The sequence below is a fragment of the Euprymna scolopes genome, chromosome 9 (assembly GCF_053919585.1).
Source record: "Euprymna scolopes isolate OS-2025 chromosome 9, ASM5391958v1, whole genome shotgun sequence".
Classification (NCBI taxonomy): domain Eukaryota; kingdom Metazoa; phylum Mollusca; class Cephalopoda; order Sepiida; family Sepiolidae; genus Euprymna; species Euprymna scolopes.
The window spans coordinates 76020435-76047265 of NC_136490.1; the positions used below are offsets into that span (position 1 = coordinate 76020435).

The window sequence follows — 26831 nt, forward strand, 5'->3', positions numbered from 1 at the left end:
ACATAATTCTGAAAGAGATGTTACGAAGATAAGATGCTAAAACCTAGAAAACAACAAAACTAGATTTCTGTTCTTAGCTGTTGCCAAACAAACTCGTCTTATATTCCTTCATTCCAGTTAAATAAAGTGGAAGTTGATATTTTATTTACAATTTAGCTGTTTTCTTATGGAATTCAAGTCAGATCCGTTATATGTCCGACTAAAAAATAGCTACATTCCATCTCAACACCTTCAATCCGTACGAACAACCCATTATAATTGCCAACTCTTACATATCTCTATAATAACACCAGATGCTTAAAAACACTAAGGATATATCAATAAATATCGTATGATGTTTTTATTATTATGAAATTGCGAATTATAGTAAAAACAGGTGAGACAAACGTAGGCTCCCTGAAAAGTTCACTACATCAAAGCAACAACAAAATACTTGTTTTTCTACAAGCAAAGATTATTTTTAAAAATTATTATTATTAGTAGTAGTAGTAGTAGTAGTAGTAGTAGTAGTAGTAGTAGCAGTAGTAGTAGTAGTCATGTATTTATTATTGTACATAGATATTTGGTAAATTTTTCCTAAAAAGCGCTGATTTAAATGTGTAATATATGATTTTGATACAGACATTTTATGTATAAACTGTGCTTTCTCATTAATTAATGAATTAAAAATACAAGAAAGATGTTATAAAATTTTCCAAATATTATGAAAAGTTTGATAACATTTTTTTATATTTCATGTATATCAATGGCTGTTTTGCTTCAGTTCACTTTTTAATGATAATTTGCCAATTAAATGAAACTAAACATTTTTGTTAGAATCAAAATTTGATATATTCATCAAGTCCTGATCAGAAACTGAAATCACTAAAGTCAAGGGTTTTTTTGAAATTGTAATACTAAGCTTTCAACACATAGTTATAATCTTATTTCTGCTCAAATCTTTCTCTCAACCAACTCTTTCAGTTCATACCATATTATTAGCTAAGTGGACTCCATTTAATATATAGGTTTGATTCTTGATGTTTGATTAGATAAACTTTCTAAAAATAATTACCTGGTGTTATTGATTTCTAACTAGATTGCTAGTATTTCAAATATATAAAAACAGTTCTGTGTATAAATTTATGTTAAAGAAAAATTAATATTGAAATTATTTTAAACTTGCATCCGGAAAATTCATCTGTTTGGTAATTTTCATAATCAAAAAAAAATACCTTTATAAAGATAGATTATATACTTATATATTTGTATGTACAGGATTCACTTTTTAATTAACTTATAGAACATTATGATTTTGGGAATACAGCTGCTAGACTTGAGGGATTTTAAAATAATTATTTTCTAGGCCATTTAGTAGTGTCAGAATAGAAGGTTCTATTTCTAGCTGTTGTGTATTCTGTCCGTTGCTATCTTACGACTATCAGCAGCAGCAGCATCAACATCAACAGCGCTATGCCTGTTCTAGCATGGTGACACGGGTGTCAGTGCAGTGGATTGTAGCAATTGAAAAAAAAGGAGGCCTGATTGGCTAAAAAGAATTGTCCTGTTCTATGAAAATGTTTGCTGCTGATAATTTCAAATTAGTTCCAGGCTCTGTTGATTAAGATAACGTGTTAAAAAAAATTTTTTTAAATAAAAAATTAGTCCCAGGGAGACTTTTAAAAAAGAATTTCGGGTTTGTATTACTGTACACATAGATTCGAAAAAGTTGTCAAAAAACAAATATATAACAAATAAATGTTATCAAAGGCAAGATAAATTACTTTTCTACCAAACTGGATATAATTTTCGTGTTTTTATTCAATGTAACATGTTTATTCAGCTCGAAAAGCATACAGTGTTTACCGATATATTGGAAAATTTAAAATGGTGCCCGACTCTCTCTTTAACACGGTAAGTTTGGAAAAAGGTGTTATAAATAATAAACTAGACAAAATACTATTAAAAAAACACCGAATATATGTTAACTTATGTCACGGTAACATATATTGAGCGAATTTCTAACAGTATTTTGTCGAGTTTATTATTTATAACACCTTTTCCCAAACTTACCGTGTTAAAGAGAGAGTCGGGCGCCATTTTGAATTTTCCAATACATCGATAAACACTGTATGCTTTTCGAGCTGAATAAACATGTTACATTGAATAAAAACACGATAATTATATCCAGTTTGGTAGAAAAGTAATTTATCTTGCCTTATACAGAGACCCATTTTTTTATATTGTTTTTTGCTGAAACAGATTTTCGGGCACTTGTACACTAGTGCGATGGTACAACTTTTTTGGTTTTCAGTTGGTACATTTGGAGAGTGCATAACAAGGGCAGACATGCAATTTAAGGACTAAATCGAAAATTTCACAATAAATGCATGTTTTGGGGATTTTTTTTTTTTAAATAGATTTAAGAAAATTATAATAACACAAAATATAGGTTTTTAAGCACAAATTAGAGATTTAAAAAAAAGTTTTTTGTAACAAGCCAAAATTCTTAAATTCTTGTATGTGTGTGTGTGTGTTTTTTTTTTGGTTTTTTTTTGTTGATGTGTAGGAACATGATGAGAATTAGCAGCGAACCGGATGTGAACGTATCCACCATGAGAGACAAAATGAAAAATCGTCTTTTGCACATGGCTCCACGCATCGCTTCCGCTTGGGAAGAAAAACATAAGATAACCACAAAATAATTATCGACCAATGGCAGAGCTCCGTGCCTAAAATAAACACGTCAAATATCACAGTCGCTGGGAGCCAGTTTGCCACTATAAAAACGAGAGATTTGAGGGAACCGAAAAAGTGGGAAGAGAGATTCGCCCTGCTGCGTCAGTGAACGCACGGACGGACTCTCCCACCCGACCTAAAGAGATGAAGAAAAAAAGAAATAAGGCACCAGTGAACTGAAGCCGACTACGCTCTCATGTTATGGGCCAAACGCCTTCAATTCTAAACAATGCCTAATTCACACAAACCAAAAGAGAGGAGGAGAAAGAAGATGAAGACGCCGAGCTGCTAGCGCTGATGAAAGAAGAGACTCGCTTTCCAGTTACAAGCCAGGACACGCATCACCGACAGCAGGATGACCGGCCTACCCTAACCCTCTTCATCGTCCAAAAGATAAGTTACATTTTACGAACATTCATTCCTTGTCAATTCATATATACCTACAAACAGTTTACGAACATTCATTCCTTGTCAATTCAGACATACCTACAAACATATTATGAACATTCATTCCTTGTCAATTCATACATACCTACAAACATTTTACGAACATTCATCTCCTTTGTTAAATCCCTTTTTTTATAAATACCGAGGCCATAGATGTACGCTTGTCTGCCCATGCTATGCACTCTCCAAATATCCTAACTGAAAACCCAAAAAGTTGTACTTTTGCACTAGTGCACAAGTGCTGATTGTTGTTATTTTATTCAATGTTATATTTAAACAAAAGCTAACACCTTATTTTAATAAAAACCGGTTTGGATAACTTTTCTGGGTTTATTTTATGATTTGCTTATTTTTGTATCTTGTTTGTTTCTACGTTTTTTAACCAAATGATGAATTTGGTTGACGACCACAACATTTCATTACGGTTCAAGTGTGGGCTATATTTAGTTTAATTTAGTCTTATGTAAATAAGTAAAAAGGGCCTTCGTAAAATTTCAGATATGTCCTATTTTTGTGAAATTTTAACAGTAAGTATTAGACATCAAGTAATAAATGTTCTTCAAATTTCAGTTTATTTGAAGCATTTTAAAGGGTTTTTAGTGTGTATCAGTATCAGCAGCAGTCCATTGTATTTCGATGAATACATAGGGTGGAGTGTACTTAATACTTGTGGCATAAATGTGAGGCCAACCCAATTTTTCTCTTAATAGTCTTACTACAACTCACACAAACCGCATCAGTAGGTGGAGGTACTGGCTCCAGCTTGCTCAATCTCTTGTCCATCCACATCTTGATGGTGTCTGCTGCACCAGCCACCATCTTCTTCTGCAGATTGAATGTTTATAACTCCATTGTTGGAGATGGTCTGCCCAAGTAGGTGATCTTGTATACTTCGGTCGGTGGGCTGCCATTAAAGAAAACTTCTTGAAGATTCAACTTTATTTTACAGGTTTTTTGGATTAGAATTTCAGTTTACTTGATGTTCATTGTTAATCTGAATCGTTTTGATATTTCAACAAAGGTTGTCTATAGATTTTGCATTGCCTTGCAAGTTACGAGAGTCATGAGCATCAAATCATCTTGTATCAGTTGTTCCTTTCATGCATTTGAGGTTGAAAAGTTTTTGTTACTTCTGGTTTGAATGTAAAAATCACAAAGTTCTTCTGACATGCTTTCCAGAACTGCAGCAAGGAAAATAGTGAAGTCAGCACAAGGACACATCCTTGTTTTACACCATGTTTGACACTGAATAGTTCGGAACATTTATCACCATAGCAGATGTTGGCAGCCATGCTATCATGGAAGCTGTGTAGTACTCTGATGAAGGTTGGTGTGCAACCATGGTGATTTTAAATTTTCCAAAGTGTTTCTGTGTGAATCTTGAAGTCTACAAAGGTTGACGTTGTTCAGCAGATTTTTCTTGTAGTTGCCCCAGTATGAAGATCATATTTCAATGTAGATCTGCTTTACATCCACACTCACTCTCAGGAAGGGGCTATGATTGGAATTGTAGAATTTTTGTCAATATCCTTTTCTGCTACTGAAAGAAGTGAAATTTCTCTACGATTTCCACATTTTGCACAATCTCCTTTTCTTTTATATATCATCATGATGATGGCATCTTTAAAATCCTGGGGAACTTCTGCTCTCATTAACCATATGTTGCAGAATACTTGCAATAATTTTAGGGGCCATAATACTGATACAACTATAAATTTGCATTAAATCGAATTCATAGTCAATTACACCAATGAAACAAGATTCCTTTAATTTTTAGTTCTTCAGCCTTAAATTTTAGATATTTTGTAGAATCAAAGTAATATAAGTTTCAATAAAAATTGGAAAAAGGATTCCAGACATAGGGCTTAGTTTTATTATATCTTTATTTTAATCTTTGTAAGATGTCATAAAAGTGGTGCAAAACGGTTTTGTAAGAGGAATTAAGTTTATCCGTTTTGGGATGGTATTTTAATATTCATACAGAAATTCACAAAAATTGTATTTTAAGACAACTGAATTTATTCTCTTAAAAATAAATTGTGAGACAAAAAGAAAAAAAAAATTGTGAGACAAACATTCAAATGTAAATGAGTAACAACCAAATCCTTTCAAATTTGGTCGAACATTTTGTTGTTGTTGTTTTTTTTATGCTTTGCGTAATGGCGCCAAACCAACACCATTAATTCGGTAGAATCCAGGAATTTTCCTTTTACGTGGGTATCCTGCACTCATTTTTTTCAACTTGTCAACATGACACTTTGGACCATAAAAAGATGAGTTTAGCACAGGAACGTCTCTGTCTTTTTCCTGTAGAAAATCAAAAATAAATTTAAAGTTTTATAAAAAAAATTAACCATATTGGATAAAGCTGAATTTCAAACTTGTTACTATCATATTTTTATTTATTTACTGGCTATTATCCTCGTCTTTTTTAAAAGACGAGGATAATAGTACACAAATGAATAAAAATATACAAGTTACTTATCTCAAAAAAGAATTCCAATAATTAAATAATATATTGTTAATATCAACCAAGTTAAAGACTGCATATCTTTTAAAAAAAAAAACATGATTAAAAATGCTGTAAACTTTTATTTGATAGAATTTCACTGCAAAATTTTAGTCACTGTGTTGTATAGGGGGTACATATTTAAGGATGACGGGAGTTCATATTGGAGACATGTACAGCGGAGATTCATATTGGGGTCATATTAACGGAGTGTATGTAATACAAGGATTATAATACACGAATAACGATGATAATGAGGGAGACATTTATATCAGATGGGATGATTCTTGTTAACACATATAGAGAAGGACTTCATATATAACAGAGGGGAGATACATTATTGTTGCTGGAGGAGGCACATTACTTGGAAGGGTTATATAAGAGTTCTTACAAGATGATGATAAACACATTTACCTTTTCTGTTGTAAGGAATGAGGACATGAGACAACAGTTATAAACATAGTTGGTTTCTTTATTCTTCAATCGCCCGATCGGTGATTTCAGGAATTCAAACTTTGATTTATATGGTCAATTTTCCTCCCTTCGTTTCTAAGGGACTCTCCTCTCCAACTAACTATCACCGTGGGTGATCTGCTCTGAATATCTGATCCTCATCAACTCTAACTAACTTCGAACCCTCAGATTCCTATATTGAGAAACCTCCTTTGTTTATGACGTCAGAAGTGTGTTTACGAACGTAACTATATTACATTTTCTACACATTTTTGACAAACAAAAAATCCTCAATTCTAATTGTAATCTATTTTTAAAAAATATATTTTAACTCGTACTGTACATTCATTTAACTGACATATTTAATATCCATATTTCTAAAAGAATGGACAATCGACTTTTTCCCCGACATAAACAATATTTAACTATTTCTAATAGAATTAACAATATTTAACTATTTCTAATAGAATTAACAATATTTAACTATTTCTAATAGAATTAACAATATTTAACTATTTCTAATAGAATTAACAATATTTAACTATTTCTAATAGAATTAACAATATTTAACTATTTCTAATAGAATTAACAATATTTAACTATTTCTAATAGAATTAACAATATTTAATTATTTCTAATAGAATTAACAATATTTAATTATTTCTAATAGAATTAACAATATTTAACTATTTCTAATAGAATTAACAATATTTAACTATTTCTAATAGAATTAACAATATTTAACTATTTCTAATAGAATTAACAATATTTAATTATTTCTAATAGAATTAACAATATTTAACTATTTCTAATAGAATTAACAATATTTAACTATTTCTAATAGAATTAACAATATTTAATTATTTCTAATAGAATTAACAATGGACTGAATTTCTAACATTCCATTATCTATTATCTTTAACACTTGCCTACAAGGTTCGATTCTAGCCTTATCATATTATAATTTTCACTTATATAGTATGTCTTCTTACTTACATGAGAAGGGGACAGCCCTTTCGTGTAACAATTGACATAGCTACAACTTTTCTAAGATTGTATTGTTATTTACTCACTAGGAGTAGTCACACAAGCCATCGTCAAAGATTGCTTTTTGATTTATTATTATTATTATTATTATTATTATTATTATTATTATTATTATTCCCTTGACTTCACAGTGTTGTAATGTTTTACACAGGATTTTTTCCTAAAGAGCAGGCTTTTATACCAAAGCTAGTGAGGATAGTCAAAGAGTCAATTAGATAGCAATCACCTGCCATAGATATTTGCTGAGTCAAGCAGAACTGACTTTTGGAGTATGGTGATACTGTATCTGATTCCCAAGCAGTTCAGCTATTCTATAAAATCATCAGGAATTGAGCCAAGCGCACCTATGATTATTGGCATCATGGAAGTTTTCTTATTCCACAATCTAGAAAATTCCACCTTCAGTTTCTGATAGTTCTATAGTTTCTCATTTTTCTTGCCTGTTAAGTTGATGTTTTGGCAAGCCACATCAATAATTTGACATTCATTGGTCTTTTTGTTCACAACTTCAATATCCAGTTTCTTGTGAGTTATCTCTTGGTTAAACTGTTGATACTATTTGCCCGTCACTTGGATCCCAAACTTTTGGCACAAACTCCAGTGCATATTTGTACAAACTTTGTGATGGCAACGTTTGTACTCTTTTTGAGCAAATATAGAACATGCACTAACAATGTGTGACAATAGATATACCACACAACCTGCACTTATCAGAACAGTCCTTCCAATAGATGTCTTAATTTATTGCATTTGTATTTATTGTCTGTTCCTAGGCAGCAAATATAAGATTTTCTGTTTCTCTTTTCAAGTCACCTTTAGACAGAAAATTCCACATGTCCTTACATTTTTGTGCTTTTGTATCTCACTCAAACTGACCATGAAGTTTCATTCTTACCAACTCAGTCAACTTTTCTGCTTCGATTCCTTCCTTGTACTTCTGCTTGTCTTCCAATGAATCTTCATCTCGCTCTTCCACTTTTGCCACTGCTGCGAGTAACATTTCATGGCTGTTAGCCAAGTAGTAGTGAACACTTCTAAGCTCTCCCTCGACACGTTCTTCAATTGCAATCAGCCCTCTTTTTCCTTTCTTCCTTGTTTGTGATATACAGCCTGAGCACATTAGAATTTGGGTGAAGTGCTCCATACTTTACTAATAGTTTCCATGTGTCTCTACCCAGCTTTTTCATTTCTTCCTGTGCCCATCCTACAAAAGCTGCACTGTATCGAATTACAGCAACCACCCATGAATTGATGGCTGAGAACAGGTCCCTACCATTCAGTCTAGATTTCAGGAGCAGTTTGAGTCTCCTCATATACACCTCTTTCATTTTCTCTTTTATTTCATTGCAAAACATCATATCAAGTTACTTGCAACCTTCCGCATCAGAATCTCCTAATCTTTTACTATTTGACAAAATGATGCCTTTCATGGCTCATCTCATCCCTCGTTTAAGACTAACTAAAGCACATTTAGAAATTCCAAACTCCATATTTATGTCTTCACTTCATTTCTGTACAGTTTTAACAAGGGAGTCAATTTCATTTTCTGTTTTGCCAAACAATTTCATATTGTCCATAAATAACTTGTGGCTGATCTTCAGTTCATTCTTCTCCAGTTGGTATCCCATCTTTGGCTCTCTTAGTACATGTGTCAATGGTATGAGCACTATGAATAAAAGTGGCGAAAAGGAATCTCTTTGGAAGATACCACATCTGATGTTGACTGCCCTAAAAGTTTCCCATGTGAAAAAGGTTGGTTTTCCAACTGCTCATACTTTTTCCTATAAACTCAATTATATTTTCAGCCACTCCTACCATTTTCAATATGCTGAATACCCACGAATGCGACATCATATCATAAGTTTTCTTGTAATCTATCCAAACTACATTCAAATTTGTTTTTTTACCTTTTGCAGTTCTTTAAAATACAATTATCAATCGATAGTTGGTCTTTTGTTCCTAAACACCTGTTCCTCCCACCTTTTTGTTCCACTGGTCATGAACCATTTACTTTAAGATGGTCATATACTTTTGAACTGATTATCCCTGTCAGTGTTTTCTGACACAATCTGACACAATCATCCAAAGAAAAAGTAAGCCTCTCATAGATTCCTGTGAAAGATCACAACCAGTACCCATGAATTCTATCAGCATCAACTTTCACTTATTCTAGCGACCCAGTCAGCATCAACTTTCACTTACTCTAGCGACCCAACCAGCATCAGAGATTTCCTATGGAAGTCTCTCTTGACTATGTACGTGACCAAAACTTTGTAGCTTCTTGAGGGTTAGGAGCCACTATTTTGGTTTCACCTCCTTCTATATTTCTAAATAAACCATTCCAGGTTTGTTTGGAATAACTTGTCGTTAAACTGCTGAGTTCTGTTATTATACCTCCTAATCTTGGAAGTATTTGCAATAATCTGATGCCTTATTCCTGCCATAGTAGTATTAAACCCCTTGGATTCCAGTTTGTATCGTCTATCCAGTTCTTCTTTTTCTCTTTGTATTTTTTCCAATGACCTTTAAACCATGCTTGAATTCTACCTAAATCTTCCCCTTATCTCTTCAGGTCACCTTTTCTCTTCCAATATGGTTCTTTTTTCCGTTTCATTTTTGTTTTTTTCGCCCCTACCATTTCACCAACCAATACAGCCCCTGTCTGCAAAATGTCTCTGATGTCTGTTATGCCCTCGAATGACACCTTATTCATTACAGACAGACATGTCTCAAGTATGCCAATAATAATAATTATTTACTCACTCTGAGGTTTCACAGAAGTCATTATCAAGTGATTGCTCATTGAACAAGCAAAATCAGATGGCATTCACTTGCGTCAACAACTCTCTAAACAGTTCTAGTCCTCTTTGCTTCTTTCGATATGTGTTTCAAATCACTTTGCATTATTGCAACAGCTGTTTATCATTGATTTCGCGATGAGAACAGCCATTAGCTTTCTCTGAATTTGAGTGACAATAAACCTCTTTAGGAGATCAGTAGTCTCCATGCCTTCCAGTAAAGTTCAGGACGTTGCTCTCTCTCCTAAGCTTTTCCATCTTCCTTGACCTTTTTGTATCTTATCAAGTGATGCTGATGCCACTTTATGTGTGAGGAGGAGGGATTAGGTTATGAAGGGTCGGTCACATTATAGTCATCATTATTTTCAATAATTATTATTATGATTATTATTTAGTACAAGTAATTGTCACCATCCCTACTTCGGATGCGGTTGCTGGTGCTATGGCTGTAATCTTAAAAATCCTTCATTTCTTTATAGTTTCATTAAATCGAATATTAATTGTTTTGTTTTTAATAACTTATCAATATTAAATGTGAGATTACATTTCACAAATGCATTTCTATTCTATTCTTTCTTGCATCCCATTTTACTCCTTTCCGTCTCTCCGCTCCTGTGAAACTTTGGGTCAGACTATCTGAAGATACCAGATTCCTGGCCTAAAATGCATTAAACATTAATGTTATTTTTTCTTTCCCTTCACAAAACCACAATTTGTAAAACCAAAAACAAAAACTACAATTCCCCATTGCAAAGCCACCAAAGCAAACACCATAAATAAATATTTGAATTTATAAAGGACTTAGCACATAAAAACGTTTACTAAACTGGCTGGATTCCACACTAACTAGCCAGAAAAGTGTTGATATGCTGTAAAATAAAGCAAAGCTTTGGAACTTAGAAAAATTGTAAGAAATAAAAAACAAAAAATGTTACCTATTTTCATTGAGACATTCAACTCATTAATGAACGGGAGAAACTTCAAATGAAACACTAACAAGTTCAAACAAGTCTAAACAAAACTAACTACTCATTGCTGATTTCATTGTTGGTTCATTAACATAAAACGTTGCAACACTTTTAACTCACGGTCTGCTAAGAACCTTTTGAAAAGAAGATGTTGAGGTTTTAATAAACCTAGAAATAAATAGAGATAGCAAAACAGAAAGTTTCATTAAATCTTTCTGCACACTTTCTCCACTCCAATTCTCTTAGATTCCATTTGGGACATAACAACACTAAATTTTTAAACTAGCTTTCTGTTACGTTCTTTGGCATTTTTAAATGAAGATTGATAATACTATTTGAATCATTCAAACTTTTATTCTCATCTAGGTTGTTATTTTTTTTGCCGATTTAACTTCTCACCTTAATCAGGTGCATCTTTCGAATTAGGGAATGTTTTTTGCAACCAATGAATTTGAACAAAAATATTAGGTTTTTAAAAATATATTAAAATCACAAACGCATATTTAATTATGAACAAAACAGATACGAGTGGCGAGCAATAAGTAATGCCCCCGACCCACTTCCCATCGCAGTAGAGCAACCAAACTTGGCACAGCTATTAGCCTTTCTCTACATAGGAACCACCCAGAGTTATGCATTTCTCTCATCGTTTGATGCAGCTCTGGAGACTGTTTTTGTAGAACACCCCAGGTTGGTCCTCCAACCATGACGTGACTTCAGAAATCAAGGCTGCATCATCTGGGAAACGCTTTCCTTTCAAAAGCAACTTCATGGCTGGGAAGACGTGAAAGTCCGAGGGTGCAAGGTCAGGAGAGTAGGGAGGATGGGGGAGGATTTCATAACCACATGCCCGTGCTTCTGATCTGGTGACATGCGAGTTGTGAACCGGAGCGTTGTCCTGCAGGAGGAGGGTACCTTTGCTGATCTTGCCCGGTCCACAAATGTCATGTCGCATGTCACCAGAGCAGAAGCACGGGCATGTGGGTATGAAATACTCCCCATCCTCCCTATTCTCCTAACCTTGCACCCTCGGACTTTCACCTCTTCCCAGCCATGAAATTATTTTTGAAAGGAAAGATGATGCAGCCTTGATTTCTGAAGTCACGTCGTGGTTGGAGGACCAACCTGGGGTGTTCTACAAAAACAGTCTCCAGAGCTGCATCAAACGATGCGAGAAATGCATAACTCTGGGTGGTTCCTATGTATAGAAAGACTAATAACTGTGCCAGGTTTCGTTGCTCTACTGCTATGGGAAGTGGGTCAGGGGCATTACTTATTGCACGCCCCTCGTACATACATAAAATATATAAAAAGGAAGACAGTTATGAATTTTTTTAACCATCAGCTTCTTTTGGGATACCCTATATATATATATATCCCAAAAGAAGCTGATGGTTAAAAAAATTCATAACTTTCTTCCTTTTTATATATTTTTATGTATATAACTGTTTGCTCATATATATATATATATATATATATATATATATATATATATATATATATATATATATATATATATATGTATATATATATGTATATCTAATCTGTACTTGTTATGAATATGTTAATAACATATTCATAACAAGTACAGATTAGTTAACAATGTAAAGAAACTTATTATTAGTTGTTGTTATCCGCAGTCGAGTAGTTTTTTTCTTGCTAGGCTGTACAGTTGACTTGCTAATTTCGTTTCTCTAAGATTTGCATTCCGTTCCATTTTTTATATCCGTTCGTAGCCGCCATCTTCTGTACGACTTTTGTTAACATTGCTACAAACACACATTATATATATATATATATATATATATATATATATATATATATATATATATATATATGGCAATCTTTAGAAAAGTCGTCGGGAAGAAAGCAGCCGTGCACGGATGTTAAAAATGGAACGGAACACAATTTTAGCGAAACGAAATTAACGAGTGGACTGTATAGCCTATCAACAAAAAACAACAACTCGATTGCTGATAACACAAGCGTATGTTAATGTTTAACTATTCTGTACTTGTTATATGTTAATAATGAAATGTAATAACTAATATATATATATATATATATATATATATATATATATATATATATATATATATATATATATATATATATATATAGACGTATGTGTGTGTAACTATCTAACAGGTAATCTCTGAAAGTACTGGTCACATAGCACTGAAATTCTCAGGAAATAATATTCATGCACCAAAGGTGGTTTATAGCAAATAACATATTTGCTTACATGCATATATATCGCATACAGACATCGGCAAATTTACACGTAAACTGTTCATTAAGCATTAGGTGACATTTTGCTTTTTTTGTGTGTGTGTGCGCATGCGTGTTCTTTCATTTTTTCTTAGGCTGGAACGCTCAGTTTTTTTTAATTTCAATTCTAACTAACCACACTAACTCATTTTTTTATGTTTTTGTATTTAAAAACCCCAAAAAACACGAAATCATGCGTACATTTTACTCGCAGTTTGAAATTTGTAAATATGAAAACAAACCTATAAATCTTTTTTACGATCTCATTTTTACTTAATTTCATACATTATTTTAAGACAGAGGAGGGGGGATGGCACACGGAATATGCACAGTGCTGAAATAATAACGCTATTATTTAGAAAGCCATTCTTAATATGGAGAGGGGAAGGTATTATTTAAACTATTCTGTACTTTCATCTAACAATTTCTTGAATAAGAAACTGAGATGTATTATCTCTATTTTTGTTTAGTATTAGTTAACATTGAGATCTGTTTCTCAATTCAATTTCTTGATTAGTTTATTGTAAAGCAAGTGTTGCCTAATCATTAACTTCACTTTGAAATATTTATTTTTTTGAGTAGCATGTATTTTAAATAAGATGCTTCTACAGTGTAGTACGCATATTTAAAAAATACAAACAATTTATAATGAAATCATATATTTCAAAAACCTGCTGAGTCATTTTCCGGAAATGACGTCATGTGTTGATAATGGGAAGCATGATTATGTTGCTTTAAAAAGTACTCTGGAGGCCGCCAGGGATTACCAAACCTTCTTTTTTTTAGGTGAGGTTGGGGTGTGGTGAATTAGTGCCTGTTCATTCTCCCAAGCATTACCACCACTTTTTCTGTTTATGGAGAGAGGGTCAGTAGATGCTTTTACTGAAATGCTGCGTCAGAACAGATACCACACTTTGATCTTAGCCAAAAGGCCAAGTAAGCGTAATATAGTTTTCTAACAGGCATTACCTCCTCCAAAAATAAAAAATACAAAATAACCGACACAGCATATATTTTAAAAAGTGGGGAGGGGAATATGGAGTAAGCCCCACTAATGGCTCAAAAATACTTTATTTCATATATATTTTAAAAGGAGTAGGAATACGGAGTTAGGCCCGGAAACTGCTGAAGCAGTTTAGGATCTCAAAATTACTTTATCTAGTAATAGTAAAAGCTGAAACAGTCTACGATTTAAACATTACATTATTTCCTTTATCTTTTTTAAAACAGTGAGGTGGGAGACATAAAATCAGTCCAGGAAATGGCCGAAACTGTTTACGAGTTAAACATTACTATATTTCATTTATATTTTTAACAGTGGCGTGGGGCTTGCAGAGTCAGTTCCGGAAATAGTTGCAATATATTACGTTTTAGACATTAATTTATTTAATGTATATTTATAACAATGTGGTGGGCGATAAGAAGTCATTACCGGAAACAGTTTACAATTTAAACATTACTTTATTTCATGTATATTTTTAACAGAGATTATTACATAGTTATTATTTTCGTAAGGGGGGGGAGCGATAATGTGGGTTAAAATTATGAAAAATTATTGTCTAAATTAGTAACATATCCAAGAATTATGAAAAATGATGAAATCTGGGTTTGTAGTGAACTACTACTATGATGCTGCTATGGTATGCTTCCCTTATTTCTCTCTTTCTCCCTACTCTTCTACTTTTCCTTTCCTTTCTTTTCTCAACGTCACCAGAGGTTTCAGCCAATCGGAATAGAGGACTGTCCTGGAGGGAGATACAAAGAAGAAATCTGTCTCAGACATGCAGGAACGATAGAAGCATCAACATGTGATGGACCAGTTTCCCTGGGTAAAGACTTTTATCAAAGAAAATGTACCATCCTCTTTGTACCTCTAAATCTTGAAAACTTTTATAAAACATCATCAATCCTTAGGTCTCGTCGCACTTAATTATAACCCGATGTTTTCTTTTCCACAACCATTCTTTTTCAGCACTCTTGTTTTCTCTCTAACTTCAGAGGTTCCCCCAAAAGGGGACCGACCGAAATGGTGACCCTTTTTCAAATGTCGTTAAAAGCTATGGCCACCGCCATAATTTAGTGAACACCCGATGTGCGTATATACACGCAACCTTCTGATAAAAAAAAACGAAAACGATGAGAACATGACAGAGTAAAATAAAAAGAAGTAAAGCCTTACAAAAAAAAGTATATATAATCCGCTTTTGAAGAAATGCTGATAATATATATATTTTTGCTATTTTTGTGAAACAGTTTACGCTTAATAAGGAAAAAACAAACAAACAAGAAAAATAAAATACATTTTTTTATGTGATAAATGACTAAAATAAAATCTGGTCAAAAAACTATTCTGTAACAACAAAAAAAGTGACTTTAAGAATCAATACAGAATCCCAAATTTTATTCTGAAACACACACACACCTGCACACAGAAAAAGGAACCTTCCAGACGCACGTGTGTGAAGCCAATTTTGGAACACATGTGGTCACACACCTGCACACAAAAAAGGAACCTTCCAGACGCACGTTTGTGAAGCCAATTTTGGAACACGTGCGTGCATCAACGAACTCAGTTTTTTATTTAAGAACATTGACTATATATTCACACACACACATATATATATTTATATATAAAAAAAATTTAAAAAAGTTTAATTGACGCTATTTCTCCAAACATTTGCTGAAATTAACCTCTAGTGAGTACTCGCTTTTCTCTCTTCTTGCTTATCACCCCCGAGCCATTTCCTTTAGTGGTAGCTACAAATAAATAATAATAATAAAAAATAAAAAAAGAATAATAATAGTAACTAATAATAATCATAGGAATAATAATTAATAATAATAATAATAATCAATAATAGTAATAATAATAATTAATAATAATAACTAGTAATAATAATAATGGACGCACAACAGGTTAGCGTAAAACCCCCACAATTTATGGAGACGGGTATCGAGGGATGGTTTTTGATAATAGACGCTCAATTCCATTTCAGAGACATTACGAGCGATGATACTAAGTTCTATACGGTTATCAGTGCATTGCCGCCTGATGTGGTAACAAATATACCTCCAGCAATTCTGCAGTCGCTAAACTATGCGAAGTTAAAGGAGTCTGTGTTATCTGCATATGAAAAGACCTGACCTGAACTCCTGGAGAAGTTGATGAGGACCACTACGTTACCTTGTCGTCCGTCATTATCCCTCCAGGAGATGGTAACGGTTACACATAGAATAGGGGCAAGCGATGTAAAGCAACATAAATTCATACATGCACTTCCGAAGCAAATCGCCCCAGTAATAGCAGCCCACACTGAAATGGTTACCAGAGTTGGGTCGACTATCTGACAACTTGATGCCGTTAATAGAAAATATGTCAGTATTTCAGGCGGTTGAGAGTTGAGCTCAGACAAACGGCCATATTACCACCAGACAGTCTAGTGAAACCATTCCAGCCGGCCTATAGAAGGAAACAGCATCTAAAGATATGTAGAGTCCATATATATTTCGCGGAGGAGGCTCGTACATGTAAGCCATGGTGTAAGTGGCAAAAGAAAAAGAGTAGCTTACAGACTCTGCCTAACTCACGCCCTTCCTCTCCCGCCCCTAGTGATTCGGAAAACGAGAAAGGCGGACTGCATTTGCTCCAGTAGTGCCGCCGTTATTAGAAGTTTCTGCTAAAATAGGAGTGTCTAAAGTCAATTTAGTCAATACAGGAGCCAGTGTTTCCATTTTACCACATTCCGTAGTAGATGGAATTACTCTGGAGCCAACTCCTGTTCATATCTCTACCGCTAACGGTGAAAGCATAAAATGCTATGGTCAGACAAACCTCGAAGTTAAGATACCCCGTTTGAGAAGATCTTTTCAATGGAGTTTCGTGATCGCAGATGTCACTAACCCTTTGTTAGGATTTGACTTCTTAAACAAATTTAACATTATAGTGGATTGTAAAAATAGATCCATCTGTGATAAGGTAATGGAGCGTGAAATTACAGTCAATGCAGTAACGGGAACCGATGCTGTAGTGATTAACAAAATAAACCTAGCAGATTATGTTACAGAAGTAATAGGTAAATATAATAATGTGCTTTCACCACATAGCGACACAAACAAAGACTATGGTGGAGTGCATCACAGGATTGATACAGGCAGCCACATACCAGTCTCTGCTAAAGCCAGACAACTTTCCGGTCCTAAGTTAGACGCAGCACAGTCAGAATTTAAAAAGTTACTAAATACCAGAGTTATCAAGCCTTCTAGTAGCGAGTGGGCAACCCCTTTGCACTTAGTGAAGAAGCTAGATGGGTCATATCGAGCATGCAGTGATTTCTGTACATCAAATAGCATTACCAAAACAGACCGCTACCCGGTACCAAATATAAATTCCTTCTGCACACAGTTAGCTAATAAATAGTATTTTTCCAAAATAGATTTAACTGCAGCATATCATCAGATTAAGGTACACCCTGAAGATGTGCCTAAGACAGCAGTAGTGACACCTTTTACTTTGTTTGAGTTTAATTACATGCCATTTGGTTTAAAGAATGCTGCAGCTACATTTCAGCGTTATATGGATAAAATATTTTTAAAATTAAATATTTATATATGCATATTTATATATTTAGACAACATACTAGTTTTTAGCGAAAGTGAGCAACAGCACAAGGAAGATTTAGATAGAGTATTTAGGATCCTTAGTGATAACAATTTAAAGATTTCCTTAGATAAGTGTGTATTCGGAGTACCAGAGTTAGATTTCTTAGGTTTTCACGTAAGCAAAGAAGGCTTGTTGCCTACTTTAAAGAAAATCAAAGAGTTTGAAAATTCTCCAATACCTAAGGACTCAAAAAGCTTACGTAGATTTCTGAGGATGACAGGTTTTTACCGCAAATTAGTCCCTAATTATGCATCCATAATTTTACCACTATCCGAACGGATTATGTTGGATCCTGAAGCAAAGACCGAGCTTAATGAGGAAGAAACTAACGCCTTCAAAACAATAATAAGCAAATTATCGGAAATTACGGCTTTAGCTCATCTACACTCTTCAGCTACAGAATACCAGTTACAGATGCTAGTTAATACGCCCCTGGTGCTGCATTACACCAGTTGATAGATAAGAAACCAGTACTTATAGGTTTCTTTTCCAAGAAATTTTCTCAAACCCAAACCAAGTATTCCACGTTTGACAGAGAGCTACAAGCAGCTTATTTTTCAGTGATATATTTCCGCCACCTCATAGAAGGTCGTCACGTGACATTATTCACTGATCATAAGCCATTATGCGGAGCCTTTTATAGTCAGCAAAGTCAGATCGACAACAGCGACACTTATCAGTGCTTGCCAAATATATTGCTGACGTGGAGTACATTAAAGGAGCTGAGAATATAGTTGCAGACTGTATGTCTCGGCCTGCATTAGCTGTGCAGATAGATGAATGCGACTTGGCTGAAATAGCCCAGGCACAAAAAGGTGATGATGGAATAAACATTAATTTGAAAGAATACTGTGTGTCAAGCGAAGTCGGCTCAGTTCTATGTGATACTTCAACTAAGTACCCCAAACCGTTTATCCCAAAAGAGCTTTGTCAGGCTATTTTCAACAGTTTACATAGCTTGGCGCATCCTGGTATGGGAGCATCTCCAAAAGTCCAGATACTTTTGGCCTAGTTTAGATAAAACGATTAAACAATTCTGTGCAGAATGTGTAGTGTGTCAACAATCAAAAATTCACGGACACACAAAGTCTGCAGTCCAAGAATTTGAGTTACCATCTGCACGCTTCCAGACGGTACATATCGATATCGTTGGACACCTGCCCTTAATGCGCAATTTACCTGAGCCCTTACTTGCATCGATCGTGCAACTCGTTGGATTGAAGTACAGCCTATTACTGAGATAACTACACAGTCGGTAGCAGAAGCGTTTATCAATGCATAGATAGCTCGATTTGGAGTCCCACTGCATGTTGTAACTGACAGAGGTAGTCAGTTTGAGAGCAAATTGTTCCAAGAATTAGCCAAGGTTTTTACCGATTGAGGACAACTTCGTATCACCCTCAAAGTAACAGGATGATCGAAAGAGCACACCGTACCCTTAAAGCAGCAATAATGGCTCAAAAAGAATCATGGATGAAAGCGATACCAGTGATTCTGCTAGGTATACATAGCACCCCTAATGAATCAGGCTTTTCCCCTTTTATGTCTGTTACTGGAGCTCCGATATTGATTTCTTAGCAGTTGATACACAAGCAGAGAGTAGGAGAAACTCCAGTTAATAACCAGTACATACGTAATTTGTGTGAATGGATGTCCCAAATTGAAGTACTCAATAATGGAAAAGGATATATCCATAACAGTCCCAAAACATTTATACCGAAAGGTTTATCTTCCTGTGAAAAAGTATGACTCAGAGTTGATCGAGTTAGGAAACCATTAGAAGCACCGTACTCAGGTCCTTATAAAGTTTTGACTTCATCAGATAAGCATTGTAAGATCGATATGAACAATGGTACTCATACACACGTATCAATAGATAGATTAAAGCCGTACATAGAACCAACTAGTACTAATAAAATTAGACCGACTGAGAAGGCACAGACAAATGACGGTACTACTAATGATAAACTTATTAAGACAGACGATACCGACAAAATTGAAGATAAAATTGCTGACACATATAAGTCTAAATCTGGTAGGAAAGTAACATGGAAAAAGAAAAATGAGTACTTTTATTTTTAAACAAATTTAGGCAATACACATATTTAATAATTCTGTGGAGGATACTTAACTCCGTTATTTGGAGGGGGACTCGTGTAGTGAACTACTACTATGATGTTGCTACAGTATGCTTCCCTTATTTTTCTCTTTCTCCCTACTTTTCTACTTTTCCCTTCCTTTCTTCTCTCAACGTCACCAGAGGTTTCAGCCAATCGGAATAGAGGACTGTCCTGGAGGGAGATACAAAGAAGAAATCTGTCTCAGACATGCAGGAACGATAGAAGCATCAACATGTGACGGACCAGTTTCCCTGGGTAAAGACTTTTATCAAAGAAAATGTACCATCCTCTTTGTACCCTATATCTTGGAAACCTTTATAAAACATCATCAATCCTAAAGTCTCGTCGCACTTAATTATAACCCGATGTTTTCTTTTCCGCAACCTTTCTTTTTCAGCACTCTTGTTCTCTTTCTAATTTAAGAGGTTCCCCAAAAAGGGGACCGACCGAAATGGTGACCCTTTTTCAAATGTCGTTAAAAGCTATGGCAACCGCCATAAGTTAATTGATTGGTGTTTTTTTTAATGAAATAATCGGCCCAGACAATATATCAAAGTTATTATTTTCGTAAGGAGGGGGAGGGGTCTAAATGTGGGTTAAAATTATAAAAAAACGATTGTCGAAATTAGTAACATGTCCAAAAAATTATGCAAAATGATGAAATGTGAATTAATCGATTGGTGAGTTTGTAATGAAATAATAAACCCAGACAAAATATCAGAGTTATTATTTTCGCAAGTATGGGGGCATTATGTGGTTACAATTATAAAAAATGATTGTCGAAATTAATAACATATCCAAGAATAAGGAAAAATGATGAAATGTGAGTTAATTGATTGGTATTTTTTTTAACGAAATAATCCACACAGACAATATATCAAAGTTATTATTTTCATAAGGAGGAGGGTCTAGATGTGGGTTATTATTATAAAAAAACGATTGCCGAAATTAGTAACATATCCAAAAATTATGAAAAATGATTAAATGTGAATTAATCGATTGGTGTGTTTGTAATGAAATAAACCCAGACAAAATATCAGAGTTATTATTTTCGCAAGGATGGGGGCATTATGTTAGTTACAATTATACAAAATGATTTAATTTAATGAAATAATCCACCCAGACAATGTATCAAAGTTATTATTTCTGTAAGGGGGGTTGCGATAATGTGGTTACTATTATGAAAAACGTTTGTCGAAATTAGTAACATATCCAAGAATCATGAAAAATGATGAAATGTGAATAAATCTATTGATATGTTTTTAATGGAATAAATAACTCAGACAATATATCAAAGTTATTATTTTTGCAAGGGAGGCGGGTGAAAATGTAGGTTAAATTATGGAAAATGATTGTCGAAATTAGTAATATATCCAAGAATTATGGAAAATCATAAAATGTTAATTTATTGATTGGTGTGTTTGTAATAAAATAATCCGCCCAGACAATATATCAAAGTTATTATTTTTTTTTCGTAAAGGGTAAAGCAATAATGTGTGTTACAATTATAAAAAATAATACCGGACTTAGTAACACATCCAAGAATTATGAAAAATGGTGAAATGTGAGTTGATCGGTGTGTTTGTAATGAAATAATCGGTCTAGACAATATATTAAAGTTGTGATTTTAGTAAGGGGTAGGCGATAACATGGATTACAAATATCCAAAGTGATTGTCGAAATTAGTAGCATATCCAAGAATTATGAAGAATAAATCGATTGGTGTGATTGTAATGAAATAAACAACCCAGATAATATATCAAAGTTACTATTTACGTAAGGGGGGTCATAATATGGGCTAAAAATATAAAAAATGATTGTCGAAATTAGTAACATATCTAAGAATCATGAAAAATGATGAAATGTAAGTTGATTGATTGGTGCGTTTGTAATGAATTAATCGGCCCAGACTATATATTAAAGCTATTATTTTCATAACGGGAGTGCGATAATGACGATTAAAATTATGAAAAATGATTTTCGAACTTAGTAACATATCCAAGGATTATGAAAAATGATGAAATATGAGTTAATTGATTGGTGTGTTTGTAATGAAATAATCAACCCATACAATACATCAATGTTAGTATTTTTCGTAAGAGGGGGGGGCGATAATTTGGGTTAAAATTATGAAAAATGGTTGTCCAAATTAGTAACATATCCAAGAATTTATAAAAATAATGCAATGTGAATTAATTGATTGGTCTGTTTGTAATGAAATAAAAAGCCCAGACAATTTATCAGTTTCTGTAGGTGGTCAACAATATTTTTCTGAATTTTCAATGTTATCTTCTGGGAATGGCGTCACAGTTGTAGTGGTGAGTAAAAAGACACATGATTATGTTGCTTTTTAACGTGCTCTAGAGTTCTCTATGAATTAACAAACCTTCAGTTTTGGGGTGGGGGGTGGTGCAATCTCTCAAAATGTCATATTCCAAATATAAGGAATAACATTCCGGGAATGATATCGTTTCTCTTACTAATGTGTTGTTGTTAGTGGTTGTTGTGGTGGTGGTGGGGAAGTACATTAATATTGAAAATTGTGGTAAAGTAAAAGTTTCTCTAATCATCATTCGCGTCAATGCATTTATGTAATTATTTGGAAAACCTGCTGAGTTATGGGCAAGAAATTATATCATTTCACTTAAAATGATGAGGGAAAGAATACAGTAATGTGGAATTTTGTAGTGAAGCAAGGGTTGCCTAATCACAATGCTTCTCAACATATTTGTTTATTTGTTTGTAAAACCTGCTGAGTAATCTTCCAAAAATGATGTCTTTTTTCCAAAAAAATTTGTTGTCGGTAGTGGGGAAAAAAATGAAACACAGTAATGTGGAATTTGATAATGAAGCAAGGGTTGTCTAATCACTTAACTGTGTCAATGTATTTATGCATTAATTTAAAAATCCTGCTGAGACATCTTCCAACAATTACATAAATTTTCTTACAATTATAGTGCCGATTGTGAGGAAGGAAAGAAATGTTGAAATTTATAGTGAAGCAAGGGTTGCCAAATCATTAACCAAGACAATGTATTTATGTACTAATTTGGAAATCCTAATGATCCATCTTCTAAAAATGATTTCAATTTTCTTAAAATTATGGTAGCCTTGGTAGAAAGAGAAATTATTTCATATATGTTGTACAATAATTGTTGATAGTATGTTAGATTGTTTCATATGTATATAAATTACCCGTTCGAAGGTAAGTAAACATATTTTAAATATGTGTTGTAAATTACCCGTCCCAAAAAGGTAAAATTATTTCATATACATTCTTAAATTACCTGTCCTAGGGAAGGCACAATTATTTCATATGTGTAATTGCCGTCCTAGGGTATTCTTTTGCTCGAAATAGCAAATGATACTCTTTTGCTCGAAATAGCAAATGATACATAGACATTAAAAATTCCTCTCTCCAAAGAATAACAATTATATTCAAAATCAAATTCAATTTTCTCATTGTTTATATGGTCCCGAGCAACGTCAGGTAGCACAGCTAGTATATATATATATATATATATATATATATATATATATATATATATATATATATGAACAAATGATTAATAAAACATGTTAAAAGACATCTTGAAAAAGAGTTAAAAACATATTTAATTTTAAAAAAGGAAGCACAAGATAAGTGGATAGTCCTTAATCCGCAGAGTTTCGAGGAAATACTCTCCTTCTCATCAGAGGGCAGGAATTAGCAAAATGCAGGATCCGATTTTGCATATAAAAGTATTTAATGAAACTACAAGTAAGTCACAGATCTTACTTGGTTAAAAAAAAAAAAAGGGTGAGGTAAGGGGAATAGGAGGTAAAAGAAAAATGATAAAAAGATTTCACATGAATGGATAGTCCGGTGAAGGGTAAAAAATCCAAGAATGGTAAAATCCAAAACGGTTGAATTTAAAATTTCCAATCCAATGGGTAAATTCCAAATGGTCCAAAATGATCCGAAAGGCAGAGTTCCTTGGAAAAAATCGCAAATGGAATGAATTCCAAATCATTAAAAGAAAAAGCACTGGAGAGAATATTTAAAGCACGTCTGTCAAGGCTGTAGGAATCAAGTAAATTAAGGTTTAAAAAAAAAAAAAAAACCCAAAAGCGGTGAAATCTTAAATTTGAAAAGCAAGGTCAAACTGACCCAGACAAAAAGCGCGAAATATATATATATAATCAATATGAAAACTATATAAATGGGCATATCTTTTCTGTATTTATGTTTTTGTTGACGTGTAGGAATACAAAAAGTTGTTCGGAAAAAAACTAAAACGTTTTTTCCAAAACCACAAAATTTTCGACTGATCCTTCAGTGTTCTTCGGTGCAGAAGAAGAACTGATATAGCCAATAAAGTTAATATATATCTATATCTATATCTATATCTATATCTATATATATATATATATATATATGGCCATTCCAATATTCTTGACTTCGAATAAAATGTTCTATTTTAAGTTAATATTGTCGTAACTTTAAAAACGAATGTCAAATACTGTTGAGTTTCCTAGGTGCTCAGTAGTGCCGGGTTTTCTGAAAAAGCATGCATTTCATTTATTTTCAGAACTGAAACTTGGATAATCATAAAACGACTGAACCTTCCAAGTGGCTATCAGCAACGTCAAGCTAAAAAAGCAAAATAGGCAGCACTAAATGACATTAAAGGATTTTTGCTGAAGTGGATACAAATACCAGAAACTATCAAAAGTTCTGATTTTATTGAAGTGGAAAGTAGAGCGCGTGAAAAACAATTCGAAAGCCATTTTTCAAGTGATAGTGAGCAATCTAGAGATAGCGACGCAGAACAAACTTGTATGTTTGAAGATCATTATGATACATCAATTGCAACTCGATCAGAAAAAGAGTTTGAAGGCTCACCCGCCGGCACTGCCAGCAGTTTGTCAACATTCAACGATGTGCCATCGTGACAAATTCCTGTGCCTGATATCCTCAAAAGGGAGAGCGAGCTATTCTAGAATAAGCAGGAACCTTTCAAGTCGGTCGATCGTGAATGACTTACTCACTGCGTGACAGAAAGTTGTACTGCTTTTGCTGTCGGTTTTTTGCCAAAGATAACAAGGCTCCTGGAACATCTGCTTTCGTCACTGGTTTTGAAGTCTGGTGGAAGCTAAATCCCAAAATTATTGAGCATTAACAGTCAAAGGACCAGCTGTCGTGTTGGGAGAATTGGAAAACACTTGCTTCACGACTTCAGCTCCAAAAAAAAAAAATCGATGCAGCAGCGTACATTTTCCTTATAGAAAAAGAGAAAAGGAATTTCAAAGACATTCTGCACAGAGTTTTAGACATGATACTTTTTCTTGCACGACAGAGGACATCACGAGAATGCGTCCTCATTAAACAAAGGTAACTTCTTCGAATTTGTCGAATTGTTATCTCACTTTGATGTAGTGTTAAAAGAGCATCTGTTTAGCCTCCAGCAAAGCGCGGACAGTCAGGCAATATGTTCATACATGTCGCCTGAAACACAGAACAAGTTTATTTCTCTTTTGGCAAAACATGTGATGTGAAAACTCGTTGCTGACATCAAGAATGCAAAGTAGTTTGGTATACTTTTTCATAGCACACCAGAGGTTTCACATGCAGATCAAATATCAACAGTAATTAGATATGTACATATCAGCGATGGTGCAGTTAAAGTGTGTGAGTCATTCCTGAAATGTTTACATTTGAAAGGTAAAACAGCTACTGCATTGACTTACAAGATCCTTGAGAAATTAGAAAATGAAGGACTAGATATTAAGTTCTGTCATGGTCAAGGGTACGATAATGCTGCAAGCATGGCCAGAATCCATGGTGATGTGCAAAAGACGATCAAGAACATTAATCCAAAGGCTGTTTTTGTTTCTTGTTCTAAAAGTGAATATTTGCTTTTCAAGATCAAAGTACAAACGTTTTATGTAATGTTCCGATATTTAATAAAATATTTATTGGGATTTGTTTTGTCCCCGCTTTGTAGCACTATTCTATTTATTATTTGTTTTTGTTTTATATAAATACAACTTCAAACCAGAATGAAAAATGGAAGACACGAAAATTTCTTTTCCTTTTACAAATGTCTATTTCAAATTTGATATGATGGAACAAAACTGTAAAAATAGTATAAAAGGTTTTTGGTACTTATGCAGTTTTGTTACCGCGATTTTCATGAGCGTTTCTGAGAAGACCAAAAACCCAAATAACGAAAAATAGTTGCTAATATATCTTAAAGAGAAAATAATTAAAACACCACTGGTAATGTTAAACTTTTATTTTAACAAGAAAACGAAAATGAAGTAAAACAATATATGGAAAAAAAATTGTGGATGTCTTTTATGAAACCTTTTAATTAATTTTTTTTTTTTTGATTTATTGTTGTTTGGGGGCCATTGTTGTTTTTTTTTTCTGGGGGGACCTTGTTAAGAAAATATAGAGGGTAGGGTGATTGGCAAATTTTCTTTTGATGCAAGAGCAGACGATAACTGCGAAGGTAGAGAAGAGTGCATAGAGAAAGTGGAAGGAAGCTGAGGGTAATATTGAGCTACCTGGTTCATTATGTAGCCGAAAGGATCTTTGGATTTCTGTCTCCACATGAAGTCTATCAGGTAGCATTCTAATAGTTCCCTAATGGTCCCACGTTTGATTTTGTTTCTTTGCTTTGCTTCCCTCCACATTCTTTAAACAGTGTTCGTTGTCGTGTGTGTAGTAAGGTCAACAAAGTTCATAAATTCATTATCGAAATTATCTGGAAACTTTGGCAAAAAGAACTTTATTAAAGTGTGAATTGTGAAAAACAGATAATTGAATAAAATAATTAATTGAATTTTTTTAGC

General features: G+C 33.7%; 1 protein-coding gene across 1 annotated transcript in view; it reads right to left on the bottom strand.

The window, feature by feature from the left end:
* Nucleotides 1-5298: 5298 nt before the first annotated feature.
* The window catches only part of LOC145284994 (cilia- and flagella-associated protein 90-like), a 75480-nt gene continuing 53947 nt past the window's right edge, over nucleotides 5299-26831 (bottom strand). The window contains exon 4 of the mRNA XM_080134086.1: nucleotides 5299-5472. Coding sequence (XP_079990212.1) covers nucleotides 5311-5472 — 162 coding nt within the window. The 3' untranslated portion in view covers nucleotides 5299-5310. The remainder of the gene's footprint in view (nucleotides 5473-26831) is intronic.